At 47.6% G+C, this 14219-nt stretch overlaps 1 protein-coding gene across 6 annotated transcripts in view; it reads right to left on the bottom strand.

Moving 5' to 3' along the window:
* Positions 1–14219, bottom strand: part of CACNB1 (calcium voltage-gated channel auxiliary subunit beta 1) — a 45620-nt gene that overhangs the window by 12650 nt on the left and 18751 nt on the right. For 3 of the 6 annotated variants that reach the window (XM_079948728.1, XM_079948726.1, XM_079948729.1), the window contains 5 exons: positions 9059–9178; positions 3595–3717; positions 3172–3308; positions 1911–1987; positions 1014–1171 (listed from right to left, as the gene is read on the bottom strand). In XM_079948728.1, coding sequence (XP_079804854.1) covers positions 1014–1171; positions 1911–1987; positions 3172–3308; positions 3595–3717; positions 9059–9178 — 615 coding nt within the window. Of the gene's footprint in view, positions 1–1013; positions 1172–1910; positions 1988–3171; positions 3309–3594; positions 3718–9058; positions 9179–13081; positions 13230–14219 lie in introns of those variants that run through there. The other 3 variants (XM_079948731.1, XM_079948727.1, XM_079948730.1) reach the window with 2 other exon arrangements.

Here is a 14219-nt window from a genome sequence, read left to right as displayed (position 1 = left end):
TTCCTCCCACTATTTGATCCTCAAGGAGGAAAAGAAGGGCCTGTGGAGGCAAATGCCATACCGGGATGGAATTTACAGGAGAAGGGTGGGTCACCAGTAGGAATGCCCCTCTTATGTGAAAGCCACTGGAACATCCCATATTCATGCTTTCTTATGGGGAGCTGCAGTCCAACGTCCAAGCGAAGGGAAATGGCTTGACTATTTCACTCACTTCGCTCCCATGCTGGAACGTTCCATTGCTATAATTCCCACAGGTGAGGGGAATGAATTATAGAAGTGGAGCATTCCTAGTATCCACATATGGGAGGGACACATGGAACATACCACTTGCATGTTTCCCATGGGGGGGATTGGGACCTGTGACTTTCAAGGGTTTACACTGGGGAAAAGAAATGGGAGAATCATAGAATTGTAGAGTTGGAAGGTCCAACCCAATGCAATGCATGAATCCTGCCCACAGTCATTCCTGGATGAAGAGGATTACTAGAGCATTACATTATTATCCTTCCCAGGGGACGGAGGGATCACTGTTCAATTACTAGATTTCTCAGGATGCATAAGGCCAGGGGGAGAGGGAAAAGGAAGCACATTATATTGGACACATCTTCCACCAAAGCCCAAGTGAGGGTATGAGTTGGTTGCCAATGCATCTTTTAACTCATACAAGGATGGAGAATGTGTGATCACTGGAACATACCCTTCTGAAACACGCCTTTTGTATGCTCAGGCAGGTGACAAACACAATCGCGTATACACTTTATAACCGTAGTACATGTTGGTCTTTTCCTTGTAATATGCAGCAAATCGCCTCGGAATGTGCATCCCCCCAGCTTATGCTCTCTGCCAATGGGAGATCAGGACCACAAACCCACTTCCAGAACATGCCACTCCTATCACCCCCATCATTTGCACGAAAGCGCTCGATCTCTGGGCAGAAACAAGCCTACACACACAGGCAGGCATACTTAGGATGGCACAGCAAGCAGGTGCAAGGCAAGAGGGGGCACCATTACCTTCTTAAAGAAGGGGCGGCGCTTGGTGGTGGAGGGGGGCGTGGTGACGCTGCTAACACTAGTCTTGGGGGTTCGTTGGTTCTCCTCGGTGGCCTCCTCCTCCTCCTCTAAGTCAAGGGCGTCTGGGTCATAAGCTAAGTTAGTCATGTCCAAGGTACCTGGGAGGAGGATGGAGGGTGAGGGAGGAAGGAGATAAAAGGTAGGGGAGGAAAGGGGGGGGGGAAACCAGGGGAAAAATGCAACAACAACAACAACCAAAGAATGAAAAGCACTAATGGAATAAGACGAGAAAAACAAATGAGGAGGAACAACCAGAAACAAAAGAAATAAACTGATTCGTGTATCCAGAAGAGGAACATAAATAAATAAATGGAATGGAATGGAAAACTCCAAATTTCCACAGTATATGAGCATACGGGTGAGAAGGAGGCAGCAATTGGGCAATGAGAAGCCTGTTAGGACAGAAGTTAGGCCTTGTCTGTACACAGATTAAAGTGGTAGAGCCCTGAACTGATGGTGTGGATTGTACCGCTTCAGACTGTAGATGTGGGGATCCTGTGTTTTGTTTTTGAAAATCCTCCCAAGTTAAAAAATGTTTCCTTGCAACAGTGGGCGGGTGGGGGGTGGGGAGGAACTAGCTCCTCTTTCCCGCTGCATTAGTTTTTGATTAGCAAGGAGATTAAAAAAAAAAAGTGGGAGAGGATTTAAATAGGACATCCACACCTACAGGATGAACTGGAAGAGTCTGACACGACCACCTCTTTCTGTTGCAGGTGCAGGTGAGCAATGCCCTTCAGATGCTTCAAACACTCCTCGTCCCACAGAAAGATGCAAAAGTATCCATCTGGGATGGTGGTGGCAGTTATGCCGTTCTCTGTTGGGCGTGATTAGCCTTACCAGTGGCAGGCGGGGTGGGTCTCCGGGGGCCAGTCACCACATCTCCCAGGCTGGAGGTGGAGTTGTCTCCTGATTTACTGCAAGACAGAAGAGCCATTAAAGTGAGGCAGGGAAACAGGAAGAGGTTTTGGGGTGGGGAAGAGCTGTGGCAAGGGGGAAGAGCCCCTGAGTCCAAGCTCAGTACCTTTTCACTTGCAAAAAAAGTAAACTTCTGTATCCCAGTAAGGCTTCATAGTCCTTGGATGTACATCCATCACCATGGCATTCTGCCCCGTTAACACAATGGGCTTGCACTACAGATCTACGCTCCAGTTTCAGATTAGCTCAACTGTCAAGTGTCCCATCCCTTAGACACTACACAGAATGAATTGGCATTAGCCATGGGGACTACAAGAATGAAATAGGCTTGAACTGGTGTAAATTGCATGGAGGCTAAGGCAGAGTTGGCCTCCCATTTGTCTTCAATGGACAGACAAAGCTAGGTCAAGGATCAGGCATCCACTTAGAGAGACTTCCACATGGATTTCAAGATCCACATTTTGCAGTCAGGGTCAGGGTATGTTAGACTAGTGGGATGCATGTCCGTTTCATTTTAGTTTTACTCTGGAGAGCACCTTTCAGAAAATAGCCACGGGCCTCCGGAGGAAAGATGGTCTGGAATTGGCAGACATCTATTCACTCTAACACAAAACCTCTTAAGGTCAATGTAGATAAAGTCCTCGGAATTCTTTTGTTTTGATGAAAGCAAGTTGCTAGCTCTCTTGATTGTGGAGGAAGGTTGGCTATGCAAGGATGGTACCTGGGAACTGCAGTTTGTTAAGGGTGCTGAGAGTTGTTAGGAGGCCTCCATTTCCTCTCCCAGATCTACAGTTCCCAGAGCTCCCTGAGAAGAGGAACTGATTAATAAATCTGTGCAAACTGTAGCTCTGGAAGTGGAATAAAGGGGCCTTCCAACTCTCAGCACCCTTCACAAACCACGGCTCCCAGAATAATTGGGGGGGGGGGAATCCATGACTGTTTAAAGTGGTTTCCCAGTGCTGTAAATGTATGGTGTGAATGTGGCCTAAAGTCCATCGTGGCAGGTATTGCCAAGCATGCCTGGTAGAAGCCAAGGAGCTTTTTAGGAAGAGGGTTTTTCAGCCCTGCTACAAGACAGCCTTTCCCCGAAGATGGCAGGGGCTGAATGTGGGACCTTCTATGCAGAGGATTCTGGGTGGCTCAGCAGCCTCCTCCTCCTGCATCCCACTTCATCCCAACCCACCTGGAGCTGAGTCGATGCTGCCTCATCTTTTGCTCCTGTAGCATCCGCATGTTCTCCAGCTTGACGGGGCTGGGGATGAAGCCAACCTCGCAGCCTTCTTTGACCAGGCGTCCGATCCACCAGTCATTGTTGTATTTCTGGAGTGCAGGGGGCAAAACATCCAAAGCGTGAGACACCCGAAGACACCCGGGCATGGAGAGATGAGGCTGTAGCTTGTGGGTGTGCATGTGTGAGTGGGTGGACCGCCAGCTTGCCCCAACAGATCACCCCTCACTGTCGCTTGCACATTTGGACCCCATGCAGAGAAGGGAGATGCTCACGAGAGCCTCTCGCAGCCCCTTTCTTGCCCAGCTGCTGCACAAGTTAAAGAGTAATGGGGTGGGGGACAGACAGGAGACCAGGGTCCTGTGTGACACATTGTACCTCTTTGATATGAAGGAAGTCTTTGGGTTCAAAGGAAATAGACAGGCCTTGGACCGGCACATCGTCATTGGGAGATGGATTGTAGCCCACGTTCGTTCTCACAGCAAATGCCACTGGTTTGGTCTGCAAAACGAAAATACAGAAGCATTTTAGCAAAGCAGGGGGGAAACTGGTGAATTGTGCCCCATCAAAAGCCTTTTTCCAACAAAGAAAAAGTCATAGAATCATAGAAGGTCACAGAATCATAGAACTGTAGAGCTGGAAGGGACCCTGAGGACCATCTAGTCCAACCCCCGGCAATGCAGGAATAGGCAGCTGGTCCATACAGGGATCGAACCTGCAACCTTGGTGTTATCAGCACCATGGTCTAACCAACTGAGCTATCCAGGCTCAGTTGGTTAAATTAAATTAAATTAAATTAAATTAAATTAAATTAAGTGACTTGCTTAATTTATTTCCAGGTACAACCCCCCCCCATGCACTTTTCTGCCTTTTTAACGGATCAGTAAAGGGAAAAACACCCTTCTTTATCTAAGCAAGGGGAGGGAGGCATCAATCAATGTATTCTTCTTAACCCTTCTGGCTATGAAGAAACGCTTTCAAGTCAATGGGCCAATATTGACGCATCTGTACCCAGAAAAGTGACTGAATGAAATCGCCAGAAGTTCGAAACTGGGGCTCCAATGCACAGAATAGCACCTCGTCCTTCCTAATGGCAAGCAGAAGCACCAGCCATGATTCAAAATAGCAACGTATAAAGCTCAGTGGGGCAGCTTCTGCTTTGCATTCAGAAGGTCATAGAATCATAGAATTGTCGAGTTGGAAGGGATCCCAAGGGTCATCTAGTCCAACCCCCTGCAATGCAGCCCCAGGTTCAACCCCCAGCACTTCCAAGCAGGCCTGGAGAGTCGCTGCCAGCCTGTGTCAGCATCACAGAGCAAAATGGACCATTGGTCTGACTCAGTATAAGGCAGCTTCCTACGTCCCTAATGATGCAAAACAAAGAGGAAAAGTCACACCAATGTCCAAGGTAGGCCAGGGGCCTTTTTTCCCTGGAATTTTATGCTCTGCTTATCTCACTGCCAAGGAGAAGGAGGTGGGAAAGCAAGCAGCCACTCCTGGCATGAATTCCACCCTAAGCAGCAAGGCAGAGTTGCCCTCCCCCCAACCCCAGGCCCCACAGTTAACCCGAGCCTAGTCAACAGATAGCTATGAGACCTGCTGATGAAGGCAAAGGATGAGACTTGCTGGCTGAAAGCCCAGAGTCAGAGAGCTGGGGATGTTCTGGGTGCCAGCCACTCCCTCCCAGATCATCCTGGCAGCAAGGAGTTTGGACCAGATCCCAGCGGTCAAAACACCTCAGGCATCCTAATTGTGAGGGCTGCTGCGGCAACAGGCTGCGCCAAGAGCCAGTAAAGAAAGGGGGGGGGAGAATTGGGAGGCTTAATTAGCTAATTGCATCCGTCAAGGTCCCAGGGCTGCCGTGAAAGCGGGAATTGCTGCTCCAGGGAAGGGAAGGATGGCTTGTGTGATTAGGGCAGAAATGGCAGGACCTCCCCACCACCACTTTCCCTGCTGGCCCAGGCAAGTGGGAAATGCTGGAAAGACCAGCTGTGAATCCCCACAAGGTTGAAATACTGCACAGGGGATGGCCCCCTTACACTGGCCACTCACCCACCCCACTTTGGGATTCTGCCTTCCTTCCCTAAAGGTAAAGGTAAAGGACCCCTGACCATTAGGTCCAGTCGTGGCCGACTCTGGGGTTTCGGCGCTCATCTCACTTTACTGGCCGAGGGAGCTGGTGTACAGCTTCCAGGTCATGTGGCCAACATGACTAAGCCGCTTCTGGAGAACTAGAGCAGCGCACGGAAACACCGTTTACCTTCCCGCCAGAGCAGTACCTATTTATCTACTTGCACTTCATGCTTTCGAACTGCTAGGTGGGCAGGAGCAGGGACCGAGCAACGGGAGCTCACCCCGTCACGGGGATTTGAACTGCCAACCTTCTGATCGGCAAGTCCTAGGCTCTGTGGTTTAACCCACAGCACCACCCGCGTCCTTCCCTATGACACTTTAAATAACCAGATCCCAGCAATCCCCCTCCCACAACCAGGGGACAAACCTGAGAGTCTCTGCTCTCATACTCTATTTGGATTTCAATCGATAAATCCTGGTCCTTTCTTAAAGATGTAGTAACAGCCCAAAATGTGCTATGTGCCCTCTGTTTTAACTAGGCAGAGGTCACCAACGTGGCACCTGTAGAGGTATTTGTTGGCATCCAAAGGGCCTCCCTCCTCCCTCCTCCCTCCTGAAATGAGGCCTGAAAGAAGCATAGAATAGGCTGCAGTGGATGCTTGGCTTGGGGTATATGTGTTTGTGGGGAGGCACTTATAACAATTCCTTTGATTTGCAAACTCCCTCTTGCTTCCCATTCTTCAATCACCCATCCACATATCTCTCCCAGATCCAAAGATTAAGGCCCCACATCTTGGCTTCCAGTCCGTGTTTTAAGTGAAGACTTGATGGATAAATGGATTTTCTTGAGCTGCCTCTGAGTAATATTCTGCGGTTGTGGCACCTGCTGCAGAAACATGGCAAACCAGAACAAGACACCTGTAGGGTACATAACAGAGTGTGCTGAAAGGAGGACTGGGGGCCTGCCAACCCGCAGCGGAGCCCCCTGGCTTTTGTGGCATTGCTTCCTGAGGCCAGTTCGCTTCCATCGAGAGCACAACTCAAGCTTCCTCTTCCCTCTTCTGCCTCCTGGAGTGATAAAACGTTACCATGCCCATTAGCCAAATGAATTTGCGGGTGCCTGGCCAGCCTGCGATTTATGGGCATCGATGGGCTTGAGCCAGTTGTGAAGAACATGGTGAGAAAGTAGCTATGTGGCAGTCTGAAAGCCAGAATAGTATGGTGGTTGGAGTTGTAGCCTAGTGCCAAAAACACATGGGTTCAAATCTTCACTCAGCCATGATGTTCAATGGGCCAGTCACCATCTCTTGACACCACAAGCTTGTTGACAGGAAAAACAGAGGAAGATACCATTTACAAAGTTAGCCCATTGGTTCCCCAAGTTCAGTATTGCTCACCAGTGACCCTCCAGGTTTCAGGCATAAGTCCTTCTCAGCCCTGCCTGCAGATACCTAGAACTGAATCTAGGAGTTTCTGCATGCCAGCCATAGACCAGATGTCCCTCGGGATCCCTTCCAACTCTATGATTCCCACTTGACCCACTGAGTCACAGCCCTTCCCACATTTAGTGTAGGATAAGAGGGGAAGAACCACAAACACTGCCCTGAGCTCCTTGGAGAGAAGATGGGATATTGAACACAGTAAAACAAAATTTAAAAACAGAAGTCTCCTTGGGACCATCAGAATGCCATTCATCAAAACAAGCTGACGTTTGCCTGGAATGCTCTGTTCTCAGTTGTACCTATGGAAAAAGGTGCCACCCATGTGACGCACTGGAGTTTCTGCAGAAACAGAAAGCTGGAATGGGCAAGAGAATGACGAACAAATAAACAGAGGGGGGAAGTAGCAGGTCCCAGCAGAATCCCACGTTGCATGCCTTGCTTGGTCCTGTCACATGCAAGATACACAACAGAGACTGACGTCTCTGATTGCTAGACTAAGCATATTTTAGCCATTTGAATGCTTCATTTGACCAAAGTGATTTTGTGCAACTTGGATTGCCCATTTTAACGCACGCCGGCTATTGTGTCATAATATCAACACGCTCTACTTCATGATCTCCATTACCTGGCATCCATTTTTCACTCCTGGCACTGACCCATCTGCTCTTCTGCACGAGTGGAGAGCGGGACCCAGAGTCTCTCGAAGGAGGGGGCAAGGGGTGCCTTTATGTATGGCTCCCCCCCTTGCTCACATGACCCACTTAAAGAGCATGTGCATAACTTCAAAATCATTTTCAATCCAGTTCTGCTGTTTGGTGTCCAAGTGGCATCCATAACACACAGCTTCATTCGCCAGCTCTGGCTGGTGATCCAGCTGCCACCCGAGAGAGAGAGAGAGATTGCATCTGGCTGCAGTAATCCATGTTCTAACAGCATCCAAGCTGGACCACTATAATGCACACTGCATGGGCTTGACTATGGAGAGGATTTGGAAATTTTAACTGATAATAGAATAACCAAGGCCATTCACTGAGTCTAGAGCCTATCACACCACTGTGAAAGAGCAGCACTAGCTGCCAGTTTGTTCCTGTGCACCATTCAAATGGATAGTGTGATCTGAAGCTTTTAGAATGAGGTTGGGGAGCCTGTGGCCCAAGGTGGCCCTTGGCCTAATTTCATGCAGGTAGTAGGAGCCTAAGGAATAGAAGGAAGGCGGGAGCTGCAGATGATGAAAGAAAGCTGAAATAGATGCAGCAATGGAAGGACAAAAGAGAAACTTCTGTAAGAATTCATGTAGACCTCTGGAAAAAAGAATTATCTGTCCTTCTCCTTGCAACTTGGTGGATGGGGGAGGAAGAGGGGGCAGAAAAGGAGAGGCTCTGTCCACTTTAGGTTTTTGGCTCTGGCCCTACTCACTGCTGGCTCCAGCTCCTCCCACTGCTGGCATTGCATCCAGAATACAGAATCCGTATCCAGAATCCTTAGCTCAATAATCCCTTTAGCATTTTGATGGAAGCTCTCCTGCAGGGATATTTTGCTGCCAGGGGCTCAGAGGTAGAGGCCTACCGAGTTCAAAAGCACAGAGGCAGACAGCCAACTAGTCGAAGCAAAATATGGAGCAACTGAAATCAATTTGTAGCCCTGGTTTGTGTGTGCAGGAACACTTAGCCCAAAAGTCAGTTAACTGATCCCACTGAGGCTTCCATAAGCCGGCTGGGCATCGTTGTGGTTAATATTTCCCTCCCTTAAATTGCAATGATTGGTAACAGCCAGCTTGTTTAATTAACGTAAAGCAGTGTGGGCAAGAGTCAGCATTACGAAACTAGCCTTAACAAATCGTACACCAGCTGTGACCACCCGTGGAAGGGACATGTCCCTGGAGAACACCGGTAAAGGAGGCCAACTATGCTGTAGGCGTGGCAGGAAGCTACAGGAAGAAACAACCCACAGAAACAAAGCAAAAATTAAAATGAGGGAGGGTGGCAGAGTGGAAGGATGGAAGACCTGAAGTCCACAGAGGCAGCAAGACCACCCACTGCTGAGTCAGGCAGGGTCGCATCCATGGCATTCCCCCCTAGCAGGTGCAGGCTGTGATGGGTTGTTTCCTTAGTAGGGACAAAACACACCCCCTACATTCCTCTCTCATGTGCTGGAGGATAGGCCATCGGGATAAGCTGCTCTCCACAGACTCTCACATGGATCTCAATGGGACTCTGCTCTTGAATCAGATCTTGATGCCAGATAGCTTTCCCCAGCAGGCTGCATTACGAAAACCATCTCCCCCACCCTACCCTGCAATTTCTCTAGGATGCTTGAAATTACTTTACCTTTGCCTTCTCCAGCTGTGCTAGGGCTTGGCGTTCTGCCTCCTTGCGCAGGGCCTCACGATCTTCCTCCAACGACACATCGGAATCAGAGGGCCGACTGGTGTAGGACTCAGCAGAACCCTAAAGGGAGGAGGAGAAAAGAAGGGTGGTGATGGGGTAGGTTAGGCTAGGAGACAGGAAGCTGCCTTATACCAAGTCAAACCATCGGTCCATCTAGTGCAGTCCACTCTGACTGGCAGTGGCTCTCCAGGGTTTCAAAAGCAGGTGTCTGTCCTAGTCCTACCCAAAGATGCTGTGGGTTGAACCTTCTACATGCAAAGCAGATGCTCCGCCGCTGGAAATCAGCAAGGACTCTGCCTCCCGGGTCCTCATGTGACCTTAAGGCAAGGCCTTTGTTAACCAAGCAGGTATAAGCAGATGCTGGCAGCCTGTGCTTCCTCCCCATCTCTTGTCTCACACCTGAGCCAGCAACCTCATCTGCCTGCTGGTTAGGCCTCTGGAAAGCATTCCGCTGCATCCTGGCACTGCATCCTGTCATTCCTGGGCAGCATAAGCAGCCCAGCCAGAGACACCGTTCGTAGGGGAATGAATCCCATCTGCTGCCTTCAAACTAGAGAGTACCTACTGCTGTCGAGCCATAAGGCTGGCGAGGTTGTTTGCCTTTGGAATCTGAGCTTAGTCTACACCCAGAACATTGGACAGCACTCGTGAATTTAGTCATGCTGACTACAGTGTTTCTAACATTCTTCTTCTGCGCTGGACAAAGGGCGCAGGAAGTTGCTGACCAGATGCGACATCAACAAGGGACAGCTAGGGATGAAGTCTACATCCAGATGGAAAACAGAAGGATGGGTACCATCGCTAACAACACACAGGGTCTAGCCTTAGGGCAAGTCCTATACACTGGTCTCACAGAAAGGCAGCAAATTGTTAGTTACCTAACAATTAACTAATTGCTCGTGGGGTTTTCTTCCTCAGGTGCCAAAATAACTGGCCTTGGGCACAATGAAGCTTGGTTGAAAAGGGGTTGCCAACATTCGTTCCTCTGTTTCAGGCAACACAATAACTTTCTATTCATTTCTTTTAACTTATGGTATAAAACATGGAAAGAGAATACTGTACTGAGTCAGCTCTGCAAAACTAGGAGCGATTCAGAGAGATTTCAGTTATATTTATTTTTATCCGTCACAAAATAAAAATTGAACAGTATGGAAATAACTAACACAGGAGATTTTACCTCGCACCCAAATAGAACTACAACACAGACCAGCTTAAAATGATGGGATTTCCTTGGCAGATCACAACAGGACCAGCTGAAGGGGAAAACGGTCCTTCTTTAACAAATATTAAAACAAAATAAATGTATTCGTGCCAATCTGAATAAAATTATGCGAAACCTAAATTAATAAATTAAAGCATAAAAGCACATAACTGAATAAAAGCAGACTAAGGATAATTCTTGGATGTTCTTAGGCATTTGCCTATTTTATATGGTCTCTTGGCACAGGAGGTTTCTGTCTCATGGAATATATATTTTTCTGTAAGAAGGCAGATTTTTAAATATATTTTAAATAAGCCACACCTTCACCCAAAAATAAATTTGTGGGTGGTATACATGAACATTTAAAATCTATAAACACAAACTAGAACATAACCCACACCACGATGTAATTGAGAAGTTAATGTTTCTGAGAGTTCAGTGTGTGTGTGTGTGTGTGTGTGTGTTGGTGAATCTGCCTGATTTAAACCAGTCAGCCAGGCTTCTAATAATGCTGGAATGGCAGTATAGGGAACTGCATAGACTCCAAAGTAGTTTTTAAAAGCAATTTAAATCAAACTTGAACAAAATCACAAAAAGCCACAGGTTGGAGGATGACAAATGGTACCACGTTGCCTAAGAAAGTGTGTGTGTGAGTGTGAGTGTGAGTGTGTGTGTGTGTGTGTGTGTGTGTGTGTGTACTTACATTGGCAAATAAAATAAAAAATACTATAATGCTATCTTATCATAAAAGTATTTGATAGGATTCTTGCTTCTCTTTCCAGCCTGGTCCTTCACATGCTTACCTAGAGGTTAATCCCACAGGGTTTACTGGGCCTTATTTCCAAGTAAGAACACACAAAACTTAAACTTTATTAATTAAACAGGTGATATTCTTGACAGTTACTTAATCCTGGCATACCCTTTCCCAAGTGAGGACACCACACATAGTCCCCTCATATATAGCTGTAACCAAATTTTGGTTGTTCCTTCACAAAGTTACCCTCTGCCTTCTTAACAAACCAATAAAAAAAGGCCTAAACTGAATTGTTGTGGGATTTTTCTGTTCATCTGTGACCTGCCATCGCTTTTGATTATTTTCTTTTGAAAGAGACATTTTCTTCCTGTGAATGGCTCATTAAGGCTCAAAATGAGACGGGCCTTCTTACCCTTTTTCTGAAGAGAGGTAGCTTGACTGGAGTGAGAGTGAGGGGCTGAAATGTCACTGTTAATTAGCAAGCCCCCCTATGAGGCTAGGAGAGGGAAAGTAGGCTCACTGCAAGGACTAAGCTGGACTCTTAAGGGGGCCAGAACTCCACAGGCAGCTGTCAATCAATGTGGAAGGAAAGGATGGAGGGGGCTCACTTCCACCCCATTCTATGCAGAGAACTTCTTGAGAACAAAAGCCAAATCTACTGGCGTCTCTCCAATAGAAGTGGATTGCTTTTTTAAATATGTGTTGAACTCCAGGGGGATACAATCTATTTAATTATCTGCAATTGATCTCCTTCCCTGTACCTCCCTGCTGCGAAAGATGCAAACACAAAACAGGTCCTCACCAAATGCAGTCACGACAGAATAAGAGGCACAACCCAAATGCACGTCACAGCGCTCCCCCCCAAACCAAAAAGCGAAACTATGCTGTTGAGAAGGTGGAGCAGATTTACAAATAAGGAAAGTCTTTCCATGGCAGTTTCCCAGAATGCAAGTGAGCCCAGAGAATGGGCATCACTACAAATTGCGAGGAGAGGAATCATAGCAGCCTGCAAAGATGGCACTTGCTAGCAAAGAGCGACAACAGCTTTGGGTAGAGACGGCTGAAGCTCCAGAGAGTACCTCCTAACCCAAAAGGCCATGGGTGGTCCTGAGCAAAACATAGCTGCAAGCTTCTAACCTGAACACACTCTCACTCTGGTCTCCTAAATGCCCACAACTTAACTTTTTGCCCTCCAGTTCCACTCCAAAATTGGGAAACCCATGTAGTGGCAGCTTCTCTGAGCTTGACAGGATGAGGATACTTAAAGAGGGAGGGGGAGGGGGAGTCTGCACACACAGAACGCACAAGATCCCAGATCGCACTTCAAGTGTAGCAACCTCAGCCTGATGTTCACCAACATCTGGAATTAAGGAGGAGGTGGGGTTGCAATAGATTTACCCAAACTCCTTCCCCCTACAATAAAACCCTGACTATTCTTTACATAAATGATAGTGTTTTAGGAATCTACATAATCTTCTGTAGTGATCGTGCCTAGACAGAAACCTGGAAACATCCCTAGTAACAAAACACAGACACACGCCGCACGAAGATGTGAAGAATGCTACAAAACTTTTCCTGACAAAACCAATATTTGGGAAAAGATGGAGCCAAGAACATCCCCACAGTACAAATGAAGAGACCTGCCAGAGTGGCAGTCAAGGATTGCCAATCCACCCCCCCCCCACACACACGTTATACGGTTTTGGTCAGGGCTTCCAGTTAATCCCCAGAGAAGAGATTTGGGACCAGGATGTCACATTATCCTCTTTTTAGGACCTTTCGATTTATCTAGGGGAGGAGAACGTTCTTTGAAAAGAGAGAAGGGTGGAAAGGAAGAGTTGAGATTCAGAGAGCAAATGGGATTCAGAGTGGAAGGTGAACATAAAAGAATGAGAAAACCATGGTGCTGATGAGAGGAGACTCCCCCCCCCCCCCTGAGATGAGCTAGCAACAGGCAGACATGGATAGTGCGGGGAAGGACCCAAATCAGCCAGGGTGCATTACTCACCGCTTCTGAATCATCATCCAGCTCGTACAAGGACATCCTGCCAGGTGGCGGCCCTAATAAGGTGAGGGACACCAGGAGCACCTCCCCAATTGGGCAAAGAGGAGGTCGGAGGATGGGGAAGCTCGACACTTCCAGGAACACAGAGGCTGAAGGCGCCTAAGAGCCAAGGATGTTAAATCCAGATGAAGAGTTGGCTGCCTATGTCCACCCCCACCACCCTTCCTGCCACACTTTTGGAAAGAGAGAGAGAGAAGAAAGGAAAACCTGGTTGAGAGGCTTGCTGGTTTGGTAGCTTAGCCTCCTGTGCTACAGGCAGGAGATGGAAAGAGCCAAGAACTGGTGACGTGCCTCTGAGATGCAATTGGCTTACTCATTTATGTGTCATTTATTAGCAAAGCTGGTGTGTGGCCAGGGCTGTGTGTGTGTGTGCGCGTGCGTGCATGCCTGGTCTCACTCTTTAAGAACTTAGAAATTTTCAGAGTGGGTCCTGTGGTGGAAATGTTTTAGAGCACATTGGAACTTGGGTTGTTTCAATGAGAAACAGGTCTGTTTACACAAACCATTGTTTCACGTTAATAACTCCAGTCTCTGTCTTGCCAAATTAAAAAGCAGCCTTGCATGCTTGTGGTTTTCTGGATCACAAGCACTGGGTCTTTCTGAAAGAACAAGGTTCTACAGCCATGTACACCCCTTACCTTTAAAGCACATCAGAAGCACATTTTCCCTCCAAAGAATTCTAGCTTACCCTTCGGAGCGTTACAATTCCCAGCAAACTTTAACCAACTGCAGTGCCCAGAATTCTTTGAAGGAAAGAATGTTTTTGCTTTGAATGTGTTTTAAAGGTAACAGGGTGTGCACGCAACCTAGATCTCAGACTTTCAAATAAGTAAAAACGTGAAGGTAGAGTTCAAAGAAGCCTGAGACCTCAGGGGACCTAAATGGCACTAAATGACCTCTGGGGACTTAACTGGCCAGGAAGCAAGATGTGTCTGATCTAAATGATCTTCACCCATGTTTGCAGGAGCTGAGCACTCAGCATTCAGATATGACACTGCACTCCAACCAAATTGGTTTGTGAACAGTGTACCGGAGTAAGACTGGTACAAGGATTTCGTGGCCAAATATCAAGGAGTTCTTC

Source organism: Podarcis cretensis (assembly GCF_951804945.1).
Source record: "Podarcis cretensis genome assembly, chromosome: 13".
Classification (NCBI taxonomy): Eukaryota; Metazoa; Chordata; class Lepidosauria; order Squamata; family Lacertidae; genus Podarcis; species Podarcis cretensis.
Note: the sequence above shows the minus strand (reverse complement) of the source record. Positions and strands in the feature narration are given on the sequence as shown.